Source organism: Polypterus senegalus, chromosome 6, assembly GCF_016835505.1.
Source record: "Polypterus senegalus isolate Bchr_013 chromosome 6, ASM1683550v1, whole genome shotgun sequence".
Lineage (NCBI taxonomy): Eukaryota > Metazoa > Chordata > Cladistia > Polypteriformes > Polypteridae > Polypterus > Polypterus senegalus.
The window spans coordinates 149,454,012-149,474,352 of NC_053159.1; the positions used below are offsets into that span (position 1 = coordinate 149,454,012).

Consider the following 20,341-nt stretch of genomic DNA (forward strand, 5'->3'; position numbering starts at 1 on the left):
CTATTCATGGTTATTTACTGTACGGAAAAAGGTTCTTTCTGGAACCTTCATGTGGACGGGTCTATTAAGGAACCAAAAATGGTTCGTCTATGGCATCACTCTGAAGAACCACTCTGACACCTTTTTTTTTTAAAACAAATGTTTTAATGAGTTGAAACCTAAGGCGTTCTGCAACTTGTTTGAAGACTATCACATTCCTTCCCCCTCTTTAATTTTTTTGGCTATATCTTTGCTCTCTTCTAGATCTGTAGTCCCCCCCTTCAAGTCCCCAATATATATGTACATCCCATCTACACATTTCACATTTCTCTTCTTCCATTTATTAAACCAGTTTCTGCTTTGAACTGTTTACTGCTTTAAAATGCAAATCCTTCCTTACCATTGATAATTGATCTTTCCTCTACCCACTGTACTTTTTTGCTCAGATATTGTAAACACAAAATTTTGTTCCTAAAATTCTAACCACTAGTTTATTCTGATTAATTCATTGGTTACATCTATCCCTTTAAAGACAATATGCAATAACGACTTGTGTTTTCCCCGAGAACCTGGAACTTACTGCAGTACCTTCTATTGTCACTATTTTACCTTTGGCTCTGACCTACTGTGTATTACTTCTTCTTAGCTTTAGGTTTAGACTTTTCATTCACTCCTTTACCCAACATTTTAATTTTATAGGATAAACTCCTTCTGATCTCTTCTTAATGGAAATTATTTGCTTTGAATAAATTCGCTTCCAAACGTCTCCTGAAATAGTCAGCTCTCACCTTTGCTTGTCTATCCTCTGCATCTTATTTTTACAGATTGTTCAGCAGGACTAATTAACAAACGGGTAAAGCCATTGCCATTTGGAATAAGGCTGCTAGTGTGGTCAGAACAAACACTAATAATCTTCCATGACCTCATATAAAGATGTCACTCACCTCTTCCAGAAGGCTGATAGGAGATTTATTTGTTTATCTTCCTGTCCTTTAAAGGTCCTGCCACATTACAATTTTTGGTTATAGACTCCATTTACATAATTTTAGCAGGTCGGAGGCAGTCTGACATCCCCGATGACTCGGTCCAACCAGTCTGCAATTCACCCCATCAAAATAAAAACAGATTTCAAGTTGTATGGGTGAACTATCTCTGTGTGTGTGAGAGAGTTGAGAAACAATGAACATCTACTGGACATACGATACATATAATACAGCCCTGAGGAATAAGGAGCATGGGTGTTTTGGATCTTGCAAACAGAAGATAGACTAGTCTGTCTGATGTTTTGTGTTTTATGTACCACAACATAATGGAAGAAAAAATAGATTACAGTTGATATTGCTGTTCTGGAAAGCATTCATATAACACCAGCTCTGTCTGCAGCATTTTATTGGATGTCAGAATAACGGGCAAGCTTGCAATACTTTGGAAATGTGAAACTGTCCTGAAATGTTCTCAGATTTGTCATACCCTGTGAATACTGGTTGTGTAATCTGACAGGTGAATAGATTAGCAACTATAGTCGACAAGCTTGACATCCCCTCTGACTATAAGATGTCTAATGTCTCACCGACTTAAGTGACTTTCTCATTCCACTCTTTTCTAGTTTTTACCTTTCTTCAGTACTTCGCAGGGTACTTGTGATTTGCCTGTTTGTTTCCTTATACACCCGCCTGACTTAGTTTTTACAGGACTTAACAAAAATATAACAAAATGCTGGTTAAGTGGTCAGACTAAACTATAGTATGTTAGGTTGAATGGCAGATATGCAAAGTCAGCAGAATCTTTACAAATGGACCTTGGTCTGATAGGTGGCAGAGGAAATGTATTGCAAGTAAATGTAAACATATTGCACTTAGAGACTAACAAATACAGTTTGGATCTACAGTATATTATAATTTGAATATAGACTACCTGTCAAACGATTTAGAGCACCTCAGCTTTTCCAGTTTTTCTTCAATTTTAATCAGTTGAAATGCAATGAATGACCTAACATGGTAAAAAGGTAAGCAGCAATCTGCCAGTGGTTTAAATTTAAAGTTTAGGCTAGCAAATACTGAAAAAAAGGAAATTTCAGAACATTACAAATGAGCCTTCTTCAGGGAACAACTAATGGGTTACATTCTACAGATGTTCTGCAGCAATTAATGGAAATTAAGCCTTGCAAGTAGAAGCAAACAATTTGCACAGGTGTCCCAGCTTATGTTGATTACTTAAAAACCCTCTGCCCGTCTTATAGCAGAGTTGGACCAGACTGACCAGACCATACCAAACTACTACACCCTCTAAAATATTACAGTTATAATGGCAAGAAAACAGCAATTAACAAATGAAATGAGAAAGTGCATTATTACCCTTGCAAGTGTAGACCTTCCATTTAGAGAAATTGCAAAAAACAAAATCAAAGTGCAAGCTGGTGATCCTCAGAAACTTGTCTTCTGATTGGGTTGTGACTTTGGGTCTGCCAGATGTCTTCATGTCAGAGTTTCTTCCAGTTTGTAATGCCTTTGGATTGTTGGTCATCGTACTCACTGACACTTTAAAGTTTACTTTAAAACTTCATCCTTCTGGATACACAGTCTCTTTAGGCTACAATGCTTACAGTCTTTTTTTATTTTTGAGAACTTGTGTGTTTGGCAATACTATACTTAAGTATTACAATATATAATAAATGATTGGTAATTGGGTGTGTGCGTGACTTGACAAATATGTAGACACTTACATAAAGCACTGACGCATATTCTTACAGAAATTTAAATGTTTCATATTTTACTGCCTCTTTATTTTAAAGGATTTGCTATGTTTAATTAAATGGCTTATTTATGTGGCTACAACACACACAATACTGTTTTTCTTTAGGGAAGTTAGCTGTTCCTGTTGATTACGCAGAGATTTGGAAATGTTCAACTCTGGCAGAGGCATTTGCACACCATCCTGAATAAATAATTATGCTTTATGAATGTAAATAAAGCTAGTAATGCCTTCAACAGAGTATTAAGACGCATTTTTATTATCACCCCATTTTTTGTCACGTGGTTTTTATAAAATGCCGCATTGTATTAGCAAAATCTAGATTTGGAAGCATTCTAATAATATTTGTCATCATTGAAGAGACAAAAATATTTTTGTTTTCTTCGAGGAAAGATGAAATGTAAATATGAAGAAAACTGCTGTTGTTTTTGCTAATTATCTGCCTCTGTGGATTAATTGCACTTAAAGCAAGATTATGGAGTAATTAAAATCTGGCCACTTTTTTTAACATATTTTTGTAACTGGCATCCTTGGAGCAACAACATCTGTTTCTGCAAACCTACTGCCCTCATCCATACCTTAGGAGGAAAACCACATCTAATTATCAGTAAAACACCAGCTCAGCTTATTATAGCAACTTAGAGCATTAAAGCATTTTTGTAAAGTGGATGTGGTATCAAACCTAAACACACACACAGACACATTTATATACCAAAAAATGCTAAAGCAATACAGTTTTTAAAATTCCTCTGGTTAAAACTGTGTGGTTTTATTAATCATAGTGTTAAGTGCAGGGAAATGTGCTGAAGAGGCAAGTACGGTGGGCACTAATGATCCTGCTGAATGTATCTAGGTAATATTTTTTGTGAAGAAATGAATATGGTCATCAGGTTCACATGGCTTTATTCTTGATCAGTTCATTTACAGTAAATCAAGTGCACACTTCCATGATCAGTTTCCTCATTATTAATTGTAATTACTTATATTTATTACTTATACTAATTTTACTCTTTAATTTTTACTGTCTAACAATCTTCATTTTGCATCATAATTTTGTCAATATATTATCTGTTTGTTTTTTGTAATGTATTTTCTGATGTTATAGTCACAGAGTAACATAAAATGTTCCTTGCTGGTTTAGAGATTCTTTTAAATGTGCTAACATATGCAGATTTCATAGAATTGCAATTAACTCCATATTCTTTCTTTAGGTTACATGTGGCAAATCCCATATAACAACAGCTGAGCTTATTGAGTGGGAAGAAGCAGACCATAAAGACAAATTGACAAGTGCTGTAGCCAGTCCACGCATTATAAATCCACTTCGGCTTTTTGCAAGAGGATCTCAGGACCTGAAGGGAAACACCCGGGAGATAACATATTTGGAAAATGTCAATGATTTCTGGGACTGGTTAGTCAACCAGACAGATGTCCTTGAAAGTCATGTACGAACTAAACGTCGGCCTATAGTGAAGACTGGGAAGTTTAAGAAAATGTTTGGATGGGGAGATTTTCACTCCAATATCAAAACTGTAAAATTAAATCTTTTGATTACTGGCAAAATTGTCGACCACGGAAATGGAACCTTCAGCGTTTACTTCCGTCACAACTCTACAGGTCTTGGAAATGTATCAGTCAGTCTGGTGCCACCATCTAAAGTTGTGGAGTTTGAAATCTCGCAGCAGTCAACACTAGAGACCAAGGACTCCAAGGCTTTCAACTGTCGAATTGAGTACGAAAAAACAGACAGAGCAAAAAAGACCGCTCTCTGTAGCTTTGATCCTTCAAAAGTTTGCTACCAAGAGCAAACTCAAAGCCATGTTTCCTGGTTGTGTTCTAAACCATTTAAAGTCATATGCATTTACATCGCCTTCTACAGTGTAGATTACAAACTTGTTCAGAAGGTCTGTCCTGATTACAATTACCATAGTGACACCCCCTACTTCTCCTCGGGATGAAAGCATATTCATGCATGCTCCTTGACCTCTTAGACTGTGCCAGTGATTTAGAGAAAAAATGAAAGGGTCCTGAAATAATTTCTTTTTGTCCCCTCTTAATGATAACCCCAACTGTTTTAAATGAAATTGTGTTGAAGAGGTCTAAGAAGGAACATGATTATCCAACAACATTGTTTGCTCGAAAGTAAAAATATTCTAACGTGCTGAAGAAGAAGAGTGTTTTTTTTATTTCTAGAGCAACTACTGTTAAGTGGCTTTAAAGTCAAAGAAAAAAATGTATATAATCATAAATAATGAAGTCTGCTTTAATGTGAAATGATCATGCTTTCCAAAGAAGGAAAATCAATGGCATTTCCTAAACGTTTTTGCTGCCATTCAGACGTGTCATGTTTATCCAAATCGAATTTGAAATCTCAACAGTGTAATGTTCATTTTCTTAATTTTACTTAAAAGCAATTATGTTTCTTATGCTGTTCTTTCTTTTCTAATATCAGACTGAGAGTCTTGCAAATATAAACCTTTTCCCACATTTTTTTATTATACATATTTATTATAATTACTTATTATTGGGCGTATTTGGCCATTTATATTGCACATACCCACTAATGAGAAAATCTGTGTAAAAACATTCAATTTGACACACTGGACACACTAACACTACAGATAAAACACTGGCTGTAACCTTGTAATACTTTTGGTTTATATGCAAATTAGGTGTATTAGTTGGCTGTTGGCAGGGTAGACTGGGCACCCTAAGACCCCTTGATAGAAAGATACTTTTGAAAATGTTTAAGCAAATGATTACTTCCCATTATTATATGACTTTTAGAGTCAGTTGTAGTGTACCTGCGATAGCGCTGCACTAGTGGCGGATCAAGTCCAAGCAACGCTAAGATGGTGCTAAGAAGGGATGATCCTCAAGTCTAAGGGCTGCCTCAGTGAACGATGGAACAAGACCAGTCCCAAGTTTAACTAATCCACAGCTAGTCTTGTTTTGCCATTGTGTTCAACCTCAATTTTCTCAGCTAGCTTTATGGTTGCCCTTTAACAGCGGTGCAATGGCAGTTAACGACATGCTGCTACTTAGACCTCTCCGTGTAAAGGGAAAAAGCACATCTTTATATAATCTTAATAAAATATAATTACAATCGGTAAGCTACATTAGATTTAAGTCAGTGTTGCTTTTGCTATTGTAAACGTTATTCAATTCAAGGAAATGAAAAAGCCTTGAAATCCCTGTGTGGAAACTAATGATGGCAGGAGGTTAACATTAATAGAATCGTATCTCAAAGCAAATAAAATATCTAGTCAGAAGAGGGATAATATTCGGAAAGTTTCATACATATACAATACGTATCATAAAAGATCTCAGTTTGTTCTCCTCCTCCAATTTCCAAGAAGTGCACTGCAACTGTTCTTAGTCTTGGTCTTGGTCTGCTGCAGTGGAATCTCTAACTCTCTGGCACTCTGCAATGGCGCTAAATCCGAAAGTTAGTTTTGTTTCTGTGAATATGTACTAAGACCAGATCAGCACGGGATCATCCTCAGCTCATAGCACACTGCAACTGACCCTTAATGTCCATTTTAAAATTCACCAATGAAACTATAAGGCTATAGTAATTATGATAAAATTACCATAATTTGATCAGTTTCATTTATACTCTTATCTAGAAAGATGCTTAGCATAATCATCAGAAATTTTGTCTAGTACATTTATTTTTACATGCATTTCACATTAAGGCTAGACAGATTTGGCTAAATGCCATGATGCTGCTTCTTGTGATACCCGTTATAAGTTATTCTGAAATATTGACTATTGATTCTTGTGTATTACTGTATTATTTTGTGAATTATATTCTTTTATTAAACATGGACCTTTCCCTGTTTTTGTTATCTATACATAAAAACTATACATTACACACATTACATGGACTTCTCATTGGCTGTCTGTTTTTATGCATATACTATATTCTCTCCTCTCATGTAAAGCTTTGCAACTTTAAAAGAGGAAAATAAATCAAATGCTCAAGCATACTTAGATTGTTAAAGGGGATTTCTCGATCATTTTCATTACCTGCACAATCCTTTATAGGGGTTATGGGGAACCAGAGCAAATTCCTGCAACAAATCGTTAAGGCAGAAACTCAGTGTCAGTGCACACACAAATACTTCAAGACACATGCAGAACACATCATTTTAGAGAGTGTGAGGAAACACAAACAGAGATACTGATGATGGGCAGGCAAACTCTCATACAGGAGCCACCATGGTAGGGAAATAAGCCTGGTGTCCATCTGGAGAGAATGAACAAAGAGTTTGCCAGTGACATGTTGAGGTGTTTTTAATCAAGGAATTCCAGTATATGCTTTGAACAAAGGATGAAAATTAACTTTTCCAAATGTCATTTGTTAATCAGATTACACTGTCTTGAAAATACACAAGCAGTGGGAATCTGAGGGTGTTTTTATATTGTTCACTTATTTGAGTTTTTGAGTTTTTTGCAATGAAAACTCACGGTTCTGAGGGTTGAAATTGATGCCAACCTTTTAAATTATGCAATTCATCAACATGCACAGAACTTCATTGTTAAAGCAATTTACACATTTAGCGCCTATTTGAAAGTTTATAAGTATCAAATGTTTGAATCAGACATTGAATTGGATTAAGAAAGTTTGGGAATTTATGTTTTTATTTTTTATAAATAAATAACTGTGTTTTATTTCTAATGTGTTACATAGATTTTGAAACCATGCTTTAACAAAGATGGTTTGCTGTGGTGTTCTTGTATTTTCTTTATGGGTTTATTTTATTCCCTTGGTCTTTGAGATCCCTGTTTCAGTAGAATGGTCTATGTGTTTACTTGTGTTTCTTGCCCCATTAAGATGTTTCTGTATTTTTGTTGCGAATCTCTTCTGTTCTTTTAAAAGACAGCTTATGTATTCTTACACAATTGTACATTTACTTACAATAATTATTTGTTGAAAATGTATACATGTTTTAGCTGGCTAAAAACATTGCAGAATTACTGTGTATGTTATGTTTAATGATATAATGTTATAAGTAATACTTCATACATGAGTTATTTTAGTATTTTGTTTAATGGTAAATTTGTCTATTTAAATCATGAACTAGCATTCCCTTAAGTTTACAAAATAAATGATATGCACAGCATATTTGTATCCCTTGTTTAGTAAAAACTAAAAGAACCCTTGTACAAATTCTTTTTTTATATATTTAGGTACTCAATTTCAGTTAGTTACATTGCAATTTAAACTAAAAACATACTTCTTTTAATATCCCATGGTGATCTAATGATCTATCCAGTGAATTCAGCAAGTGAACTGGGTGACATACAGAAAAACAAAATGATGTCAACAAATATGCAGTTACAGTCCAATGGAACCATTCATAAATAAATAACCCCAAAGTTATTTTTTTTAAAATGGGTAATTGTGCGCTGGCATGAGTCCGCATGTACCACAATCTTAAGAACTTTCTTCAATAACGTGTCTAATTCTATTTTTGTTAAATTTAATGAGAGATTCTTTGGGAATGATAATTACTGTTGTCGTTATGCTGTATGTTTCCATTAATGGTTTTTTTTTTTTATTTGTTCTTCATCAAATCAAATTCCATACAAATTCTGTAATTATTTCAAATAAAATTAAGTATACCTGCATATTACCTTGATGGGGCCATTTAAGAACACAGAATACTGTGACCTGCTGTAATTTCAGCAGTCAGATTTTTCCCATATTTTTCCACAAATTCAGCTCAACAAGTTACCATTGTTGAGAACTCTGTGCCATCTTGCTGCTGTTTACCTTCCCAGAATGACTACAGGGATACATTTCCCAATCCAAACCATTCAACAGTGAAGCACCTGAGGTATAAAGAAGGTTTATATGACAGAACAATTCTAGTCCCTCTTTGGTGTTATGTGTTGACAACTTGAACAGTACCCATCAAACTGTGTCACATTTGCCACAAGAACTCATTTAGAAGTGCATCCTGTTTTGAACATGGTGGGTGTTTCAACATTTAAAGGAATACTCCTTCTTAAAAATAAGATTTATTTTAATATGATACTTACCCCATGTGTTTTGTAGTGATGACTATCTCATTTATTCAGGAAGAACATAGTACAAGGGTGTTGTACCGTGTTAGCCATTATGAATATAGAGAAAGCTTGCATATTGCAATCTTTTTAGTTAGCAAATAAACGGTGTCATTTTGCTTGGCTTTTCTCTACATTCAGGAAGAACGGAAATAAAATGTGTGAGAGAATGGCTGGTGTATGATGATGAACACTGGACCACAGCAAACAGCATCAAAAATGTCCACAAAAATAAAAAAGGTTCATTGGTCAAGAGTCCTGGGGAAAGGTGGATCTTCAATTCAAATACTCAATCCCAAACAAAATTATTTTTCTGCTTATGCTGTAAAGCAAAAAACAGCAAACACTTCAAAGTTTAGGGATCCTCAGGTTATCCTATATAATGAATGGTGATAACAGTTGAAAATAAATACAGAAAAAGGCCTGATGTGTCACAAGTGAGTCCTGACTTCTTGCAGCCGGTGAAAGACTTTCTGCTGGGAAGAGACACTTTCCAGTGAGTTGTCTGTTCCAGAATGACGTTGGAATACCTGAATTTTGCAACAGAGAAATATTGGGAACTAATGGGTCCAGACAAAAAAAAAGACGTCAGCAGTTCCCTGGTGGATTCTCCTCCCTTCTAGGGCAGGCAGAAACTGTGTTGTGTTAAAAACAGTGTCACACTCAAATACTTCCCTGATGCTCACCTGCTTGACACTGCCCAACGTTGATTTTTCTAGAAGCATTTTTTCAAAAATATTTTAAATTAACAAAAAATGCATCCATTTTCATATTGTGAGCATACAACTGGATAACTAACATATTTTTTCATAATTTTTTTTTTCATAAACATTTGCTTTGATCCAGTGTTGGCCACCATAGAGTGCCATGCTGTCGTAAACTTTTCTTAACTTCATTCTCAGTGAAAATATGAAATTAAAGGTTTTCTAGATCATCACTACAAAAAATAGCATTCCTGAGTGGAGTGTTCCTTTAAAGTAGTGCTGTTTTGTGTTTTCAGTGTTGGGTGTGTGGTGTTCCAGTGGTTACTGCCTCATTTTACGGCTGGAAGTTAACACACACACCACAAAGTATGAGATCTGAATCCAGTCTTTTGACAATTTGCCTACCACTGCACCACCATGTCGGTAATGTTTACCAAATTACTTTGTATTACAAGAAGAGTGACTGTTACATTATGTTATACTTAACGTCATGTCCTAATCCGTCTCTCATTACAACATGTACTGCTGAACATCAAGTTGTTACACTAAGGGAACCAAAAGGATAGCAAGCAGTAATTTTAACCAGATATTTGCATCCAATATTGGCCAATGGCCATAGAGCCTGACAATCAGGAATATCTGATTATTATTAGAGCATAGCTCAGCAGATTACAAAATGTGAAACACAAAAGAATTAATACTTTTTAATTTTACTTGTAACTTTACAACAGTGCCTCCAAATAGTTGCATGCCTTAACGTAGCTGTCTCGGCTTTGGGGATGCTATCAAAACACAAAAAGAATGGCACCTGACTTTTGTATACGATAAGAGGCACTATATAAGGCTTCAGGAAATGAGGTATGGAAAATGATGAGGAGTGAATCTTTTATTCTATTTTGTGTTTTCATGGTGACACTAAGTCTGTGTGACAATTCTACTACTACTGCTACTACCTGAACCTTCATCTCCCTCTTCCTATTTCAACTATAGCTCCTTGTGTTCTCCTCAATCACACTCCAAGCTCAAGGTGAATGGCACACTGTTTATTTTCTGGATTTCTTACAGTCCTCTAAACCCTCTGTCAATTTTTTTATCCTGCAAGGTGTGTGTAAATATCATTTTTGAATGAAGTAGAATGAAATGGTTCTTAGTGAAGCAAATGTTCTACAAGGAAGAGCACAACCCAGTAAAACACCATTACTGAAATATTATGGTTAAGAGTGTAGGAGACAAAGAACTAGGCCACATAAGACAGCAACACTCACCACTGTGCCACCACACAGCCCCTTGTTTTTGGATGTGTCTTGTTAATTTCTGCATTTTCAAATACTCGCTCAGTTCATTTTTTAAGTTATAAAACACATTAATGCTCCTGCTAAGTACACTAAACACAGAATTTATGTAACTGGCCTTTAAAAAAACAGTAGGCTTAGCCTTGAAGAGGGCTATTTGTTTCTAGCTGCAAAAGAAGGAATTGATTTTCAAAACATTACTTCAATGCATTTAGGATACAGTATTGTTAATGTTTCCATTAGGTGCTAGTCTATATAAATTCTGACTCAATGTATTAAGCATGCACTTAAACTCTTTATAAAGAGTTTATTTTTTTAGACTTTTCCTTCAACAACTGTTTGAAGAGTATGGCTATTTTGTGGATAAACCATGAGTATTTGTGAAGTATGGTGGGGTCAATTTGATGCTTTGCAATATTCTGGTGTTTGTTGTTCACTGCCTCCAATGAATGAATGAATGTCAGCTCATGTAATCCTACTGTAAATAGGGGAAGCAGAATAAAAAACAACAAAATATTAAAATAATGAAGTCCTTTCTACCATACTCTGGCCTAACACTGTACTATATATGAAGCAGTTTACTTGTTTACCTACTGTAGGGTTATCAGTTCCTAAGAATTACAGCACAAGGACAGCTTAAAAATAGCAATATTTGTTCAAAAAAGTAGCCCAATGTGTGGGGCAGACAAAGTCACACACAAGAAAGCACAGGGCAGTGTCAGAGCAAGATTGTTAGGTACATGCCTCAGAGATATTTCAGATGATCTTCACAAAATGGGTGGGTCATCACACTCAGAGATTTTACAATGGTAAAGAACATATAACAAACATAGCATATGAAGAGGAGGGGACTGATGAATGAAATACATGGTAAAAATGTTGTGGATGGGTGTTGAAAAAGAGTCCAAAATAAACTGGTTTTAAAATAGTAGCCCAAAAGAAGTGCAACCTGTGAAAGCCCATTTTTTTCCTGTGGATGATGATCAAAAATAGCCCAACTGGATGAGAAAACTACAGACCTGGCAACACTGACCTACAGTATCAACTTTAACTTTGGTCCTCTCATTTATGCACTCCTTTCTCTGTCTGACTATGATTTTCCTCATTTCTTTTGTTTGAAGTTGGCTCTTTATACTCTCACCTGAGGTCACTTCCACAGTTACAGTATATGTAAACTCTCCAGACCAGCAGCCAATCAAAAATGTTAATTGAATTTATATTCCAATCACCAAGGGAGAAAAAACAAAGCAATCGGAAGACTTGTAAGGATCATCCAGACCATAACTGTTCTTGGGTATAACCCTCTAGTTGACTGGAGATCAGTTCTTTCTCATATGATCATAAACCCAAAGTTCTTTATACAACCCATCCAGAGCCTCAGCATCAATTGGGCTTGTCAAAACGTTCTCTTAGAATGTAAATTGTTGCTGGATAGAAATTTTTTAGCTCTCTATTATCACATGACAGACAATTGCTATATTTATATATGTTACATAACTAAAAATCAATGTGGAATAGTCCATACAGTAATCTCATTTAAATTACACTGTAGGAAATCAGTCAACAGAAGATTTAGTGATATAATACAACTGACTGTATTGTACAATAATATATAATCAAGTAAATTGACTTATATAATATTTAATATGTACACGAGTAATGTAGAGTAAAATGAACAGGACATTGAGTAAAGTGAAGAATTAATATTTAATTTGAAACTAAACACATCTCTCTATTATAAAAGGAAATCCTGAGATGAGACTTTTTCAAAGAGATAATTTCAAGTCCCGCGAGATGAGACTTTGGCCATGAGATTTTTTCAAGTCACGTCCTCCTCTTAACCATATTCAACCACGCACACGGCCCTCTCACCTTTTATTCGTGTGAATGTTTTTGACAGACACAGTTCCTGCTCTCTTAGCTCTGATAAATTATTACGTTTTCCTCACTTTATTTTCCCAATTAAAGAAGACTTATTATGTCGGGAAGAATTTCATCCCGAAGGGTTATCAACAGAAGAAATGAATACATAGGCAATTCTAGCATCGAGAAACAATGAAGTCAAATGAATTAACATGAAAATTGTAGATCGGCAAATTGGTTAAATGCGTATCAATAGACCATGCTGAACAGTTGGTGGTGATCGTGCAGAAGATGAAAACATCAACTTACAATATCCCGAAGAATATCTAGAACCGTTAACACCGTACAGTCTTCCACCGCCAAATTACTATTGAAAGAAGGATGTTTCCAAGAAAGATAATGTAGTACATCTCCCGTGGATAACATGAGATACCAAAGGAGATCTTGACATGCCATTCGTATTAAAACGTTAACAGTTTCCCATTAGAATAGATTTTGCAAAGGCAATTAACAAATCACAAAGACAAACATTTGAAAAAGTCGGTTTTATTATTAGAGAATAAGAAACTAAATTCACTCACAGGCAGTTATATATTGCGTTGTCACGATGCAAGTCAAAATTCAATGCGATATTGAGGAAAATTAAATTCAAAAAGTTGCTTTTACTGAAGTTTTACAGTAAAAGTATAAGTTTAAAAAGTATTTGCGTATTAATTTTCAAATCCAAACAGAACAAAATCGTATAATGCAACGTATAACTCTAACGCAACATGAAACATAATTTACTTTCAAATTATTGCGTTTAACTATTTTTTAATATAGTGTGGACTAAGCCCCAGTCACAGACAGGCAGACATGTTGCAAAACACCACCACACGTTTATTTTTCAAACTATTTACAAAAGTCAGTGCACACAACCACTTTACCCCAAGTCCAGGCCTCGTACACACTTTGCCTCTTCTTCAGGCCGCCTCCACTCTCCTTTCACCTGCTTTGTCCGCTCCTCACCCGACTCCAGCTCTGAATGAAGGGAGGCGGCCCCTTTTATTCACACCCGGATGTGCTCCAGGTGCTTCCTGGCCCTCTCACACCGACACGCCCCCGTGTGGCAGAAGTACCGGCTGTATCCCTGGAAGCAGTCCGGGTATCCCTGCTCCTCTTCCCCCCAGCACTTCCTGGTGTGGCGGAAGTGCTGAGGTCCAGGGCTCCAAAGGCATGGGGGAGCCCCCTGGCAGTGACCACAGACCCCTACAGGGTGGAGCTTCAAAGCTCTGTACCCATGGCCCCCAAAAGGAACCAGGGTGGTCGCCCTCAGATGGTCAGGGGAAGGCGCAAGCCCTCCTCCGGTCCTCCTGGGTGTCCCGGCCGGGTCGCCACCCCAGCCACCTCTGACAGTGCCTCATCGCCAGCGAAGACCACTCGGGAGGAGCAGGTCCCCAACGAAGCGAGTCCTACTGTGTGTTCGGTCCGGGGTGCGTTCCTGCAACATACAGAAAAACAGGAGCAGAGCCACTGCCTGGACACCACTGCTGGGCGTCCTCCCATGCCACGCACAGGCAGCACTCCCCCCTCCAATCAGCACCCCGCGATTTGCCTTTCCGGCACCCCCTCTTTGGGTTCTGTGCCCCTCTTGATGGGGCCACTCACACCCCCAAAGTCTCAGCCGACTCCGGGGCACCCCTCTGTCTCTACAGAGGGCGATCAACCACTGGACGTGAGCGGCCTGCCTCATGTCCACCCTTATCGGAGGAACGCAAACACTCAGATCCAGTCCCGTCTGCATCCATGCAGAGCAACAGGAGACTGCCGAGGGCTCCAAGCGTAGGGCGCTAGGACCCAGGGCACTCATCAGCCCTTGTCCTGCCAGCCCCTGCAATCTCTCTCCCCTCACCTCGCACACAGCACTCACCGCCGCGTCCACTGTCGGAGAACTGCCTACTCGATGCCGGTCATTCGTATCAGGGACAATTTCGGCAGGTTCTCCTTTATGCATTACGGGGTCGGTTGTTCTCACCATTCCCGCCGTCCCTCTCCGGCTGAAGAATGCAGCGTTGCACCATCTTGTCGCCGTTTGCAGCACTTCAATTGACGCGACCGCCTTCCTCTCCAGTACTAGCAACTCCGCACGGAGGGCATGCAGCACCTGTAACAACTGCTGCTCCGCGGGCTGAAGGCAGGCCTCTAGCTCCGACAGAGCAGCCGGCAGGACAGGACGTTAGCCAACGGTGAGCTCACCTGTCCGTTAGCCACACACGCCAGCGACTTCCTGTGCGTCTCTTCCTCTGGCCCAATCGGGTCTCTCCCCGGCACATGATGGTAATTCCTTCGTCCCGCCTCTCTCCAGTCATCGGCGGTACGCAAGACACACCATCCAATCGCATGCCTGTCACGGGTATGGACTTCTGGTCCACGGCTATTTTGGCTCCCCTCCTGCTGCGGCGATGTGTATGCTGGCAGACTCGCTGCTGCCAGTGCCTCTCAAGCTCCTTCTCCGCAGCTGTCGAAGCCCCGCAGACCAGTATGCATCCGCCACTGACGCAGATCCGGGCAGCTCCTGCCTGCAAAATAGAAAACACGCCCGGTCCCCCAGGGCCAGCTGCCAATAGGCAGGGAACTCACCTCCCGGGTCCCGTCTAAGCGAAGAGACGTCCTTGGCATGGCCTCCCTAGACGCAATGCCGTCAACCCACAACAGGGAAAAACGGCACTCCTGTGGACCCATGGTGGTGCGTGGGGTACCTTTCTTCTGTGGAGTGGTGTGCACGCCGCTCCCGCAGTACGTGGATGGGTTCCCCTGCTGCGCCGGGCCGTCCACAAGGATATTTTTGTTTCCAGGTCCCCGTCTTGTAACAGCATCCTGCCGACTACACCAGTGTGGACTAAGCCCCGGACACAAACAGGCAAACATGTTGCAAAACACCACCACGCGTTTATTTTTCAAACTATTTACAAAAGTCAGTGCACACAACCTACTTTACCCCAAGTCCAGGCCTCGCACACACTTTGCCTCTTCTTCAGGCCGCTTCCACTCTCCTTTCACCTGCATTGTCCACTCCTCACCTGACTCCAGCCCTGAATGAAGGGAGGTGTGTGAGCAGACTTTTAATGTGATGAACACCAACAAAGCACCCCACAGATCCCAATTGAGCGATGAACACCTCAGATCTGTTTTGAGAATTGCCACAACAAAACTAACACCAGACTTCGATGCACTGGCAAAAAACAACACTGTTCCCCTTAAAAGTGAATGTAAATATTAACACTGTAATGCCTTTTTTATGTTTATGTTTGATATGTGTGCATCTAGTGCTGGCCCGGCCCATATGTCAAATTTTAAAAGTCAATGTGGCCCCTGAGCCAAAAGCTTTGCCCACCCCTGGCTTAGAGTCTTCTTGGGTTTGATGCATCAAGCTTGTTGCATCTGGATTTGTGAATTTTCTGCAACACGTTTCTTTAAATCCTGTCAAGCTCTTTCACTATGGATTGAAACCATTGATGGACAGCTATTTTAGGTCTCTCTAGAGATGTTTGATTGGGTTCAAGTCTGGTTTCTGGCTGGGTAACTCCAAGGCATTACCAGAATTTCCCCTAAGCTACTCCTGTGTGCCATGACTTTGTGTTTAGAGTCATTGTCCTGTTGAATGGTGAATCTTCTTCTCATTCTGAGGTCCAGAGCATTCTGGAGCAGGCTTTTGTTAAGGATATCTCTGTATTTTGCACCGTTCAGCTTTTCCTCAACCCTGACTAGTCTTCCAGACCATGTCTCTGAAAAACAATCCTACAGCATAATGCTGTCACTACCATGCTTAACCACTGGAATAATATAGCACAGAGGATGGTGCCTGGTTTCATCCAGACATGATGTTTACTTTGGTGACATCAGACCATAGAATCTTGTTTCTCACAGCTTGAGAGTACTCTAGGTGCATTTTTCCAAACTCAAAGTGGACTGACATGTGTGTTGTCCTGAGTAGAGTCTTCTGTCTGGCCATTTAGTCATAAAGTACGGATCAGTGAAGTCTTGCAGTGATGTTTGTCCTGGAAGTTCTCAGGTTCCTAGTCACCTCACTTACCATGACCCTTCTCCCATGACTGCTCAGTTTCACCAGGCAACCTGTTCTAGGTTGATCCAAACATTTCCATTTAAGAATTATGAAGGGCTGCTGTGCTCTTGGGTACCTTCAATTTTCAGGAATTTTTGCAGTCTTCTCCAGAACAGCACCTGAACGCAATCCTGTCTCAAGGCTCTGCAGGTAATTTATTTGACCTCATGTGTTGGTGTGCTGTATAGATAGGTGTTTACCTTTCTTAATCATTTGCAATAAATTGAATTGGCCATTGGTGGAATCCAAAGAAGGTGTAGAAACATCTCCACAATGATCAACTCAATGGGATGCACCTAAGCTAAATTTCACGTGTCATTGTAAAGGATCTGAATACTTTGTCAATGTGATATTTCAGGGTTTTTTATTTTTAATTAATTTCTAAAATTCTGTTTTCACTTGGTCAAACTGGGTATTGAGTGTTGTTTGATGTGGAAAAAAATGAATGTAAATGATTTTAGCACAAGACTGCAACATAGAAAAACTAAAAAAAGGAAAGGGGTCTGAATATTTTAAGAATGCACTGTATATGTCAATGTAATGTGTTCAAAAATGCTGTCTCATCAGTTAAATCAATATCTTGGTTATATAATGAGAAAGTACAACACATTCATACATTTATATCTGTGTTTTATTCATTTTAATTATTTTATAATCGTATCTTGTCCTTTTAACATTAAGAATGAATTCCTGTGCAATTCTGCAACATACATGCATTTTACATCCCAACTTCTTATCAGCTAGACTTTTTAATAACAGAAACTTACCTCCTATATCTACTTTATTTCATTCAAATATAAAACAAGAAAAACTAGGACACCTCAGATACCATTTTTACTATTTTATAAATAGTATATAAGTTTGAAGCACTCCAACAAATCTTTTTTACATGTATAATTTTTCTTACCCTAAGTTCAATCTGTGAAGTATTACTCAGTATGTTATTTCCTTGCAGCACAACACAACTTCCATTAGAGTTCATGCCATTCCCACCTCGCCATTTATCTTCAGGAGAAGTGGCAATCGACACTCAGTTCTTTTGCAGATCTGTAGGACTGCAATCATTCGGAGAAAGTGTGAATTTGCTCTCATCACCCTCACTGTTCACAAGTATCTTAGTGATGAGAGCTGCATGGGCTTTTTATTATTTTGACACATGCTAAATTACATTAGGTATTTAAAAGAAGGGGGTGATGAAATATATTTATTGGCATTGCTAGATGCCAACTTCTTTTCCCGGGTCTTGGCAGTCTAAAGAAGGTTAGCTACATCAGAATGCATGTATTTAAATTACTATAAATGTCTTTAATATTGATATTTTACTTAATTGACAGCCTTCATTTTCAATAGCTACAGAGGCTAAATAGATGAGTCTGACTCTTTAATGAATGATGTGGTCTGTGCTTGAACTGCAAATGAGTGTAAATAATTGTCTATATGGTCCTAATGACCCCAGTTCCTAAAAAGACTGTTTGCACTATCCCACAAACGTCATTTCCCTTATACCATGTTCTACAAACTTTAAAGGTTTGTACTATACCTTGCATCTAATTCAACACATTTGAACCTTAAAACCCAATATCATAAAATTTGTGTCCTAATGTAGCTTCTAATCCTAATGCAAAGTTTCTAATACATTAAAATTCACATTTGTACATCCTTCTGTATCAATTACTATTACACAATAAAATTCACATTCTTCATCAACAAAAATAGTTATCAAACAAATGGTGCATTTTGCTTGTATCAAGACACTACTAGTTTAAACTTTATCTTCACCTTATATCAATAGATTTAGACATTTTGTCCTGAGTGTCTCTATTCCCAAAACACTTGACTGTCCCCCAAGTTTGCTACCATTCTTCATAGTTAACAAATTTCCCTTTATGTTAAATACTATTATTCATTCTTTTATTAAAATCAATAACCAATAAAGCTTGAATTGGACTGGTCTTTAACTGGTAATGCTGCAAGTGCTAATAATTATTTGTTAAAATTTGATTAGCAGTCCAAATTACATACAAACATTAATCTTTAAAATTTTTGCATTTCACCAAGTATCGATAGATTTATTAGAAACATTTATCCAAAAATATTTACTCTTACATATTGCCTTTATTCTAAGTGCTGACCATGTTATGCTAATTACATTTTCTAAACTTGTTCCATTATACTATTCCATTTGCTATACAGGTTAAACAATTTAAATAATAATAGTGCAGAATTTACAATAATAAAATAGTTACAAATATTCAATAAATACATATTGCTTATGAAAAGGAGTTCATTTGTCTTGCAGTGCTTGCAGTTAATTAGCCTTTCCTCCTATACTATCCATAACTCCATTGTTCAAATCTTCCTTAAAACATGTTGCTGCAGAAAAATAGAAATTAGGTTGTGGTTCCAACTTCTAGGGCAAGAAAAATTCAAGTACTTGTTCAACAATTGGATGAATTATAAGGCAAATCAAGCACAGTTATAGTGGGCTCTGTGGCAAAGAACAAACCTTTAGAACCCCGCGCAGTAAAAGTGTGAATCAGGTCTTGGGGTCCAACACCCTAAAACAGGGGTGCCCACACTTTTTTGGTTTGCGAGCTACTTTTAAAATGACCAGGTCGAAATGATCCACCTACATTAAAAATGCTATATATATATATATATATATATATACTGCTCAAAAAAATTAAAGGAACACTTTTTAATGAGAGTATAGTATCAAGTCAATGAAACTTATGGGATATTAATCTGGTCAGTTAAGTAGCAGAGGAGGTTGTTAATCAGTTTCAGCTGCTGTGGTGTTAATGAAATTAACAACAGATGCACTAGAGGGGCAACAATGAGATGGACCCCCAAAACAGGAATAGCCACCTACCAAATTTCGTGAAGATGGGGCCATAAATAAGAAAGTTCAACATGGTGGACGTTGTCGACCGTTATGACCATTACGTGTAGAATTTCGAAATGAAACCTGCCCAACTTTTGTAAGTAAGCTGTAAGGAATGAGCCTGCCAAATTTCAGCCTTCTACCTACACGGGAAGGTGGAGAATTAGTGATGAGTCAGTGAGTGAGTGAGTGAGTGAGGGCTTTGCCTTTTATTAGTATAGACTAGCAGAATACCCGCGCTTGGCAGCGGAGAAGTAGTGTGTTAAAGAAGGTACGAAAAAGAAAAGGAAAAATTTTTAAAATAACGTAACATGATTGTTAATGTAATTATTTTGTCACTGTTATGAGTGTCGCTGTGATATATATATATAGCAAAATACCCGCGCAGCGATGTCATGTGTTAAATAAGTTATGAAAAAGAAAAGGAAACATTTTAAATATAATGTAACATGATTGTCAAAGTAATTGTTTTGTGTATTTGGTGGCAACGTCACAAAGTTATTTTCGTCTAGCTGCATCAGAAAATGTACCACGACGTCTGACATGCCTCCTTTTTACTGTTTTCTCACAGCTTGGATTGCTGCTGTCATATATACACACACACACACACACACACACACATACATACATACATACATATATATATATACACACATACATATCTTCATATCTACATATCTATATACATATC

General features: G+C 37.9%; 1 protein-coding gene across 1 annotated transcript in view; it reads left to right on the plus strand.

Moving 5' to 3' along the window:
- Positions 1–8,367, plus strand: part of nxph2a (neurexophilin 2a) — a 96,035-nt gene extending 87,668 nt beyond the window's left edge. The window contains exon 3 of the mRNA XM_039757372.1: positions 3,942–8,367. Within this exon, the coding sequence (XP_039613306.1) occupies positions 3,942–4,688 (747 nt within the window). The 3' untranslated portion in view covers positions 4,689–8,367. The remainder of the gene's footprint in view (positions 1–3,941) is intronic.
- The last annotated feature ends 11,974 nt before the right edge of the window (positions 8,368–20,341 follow it).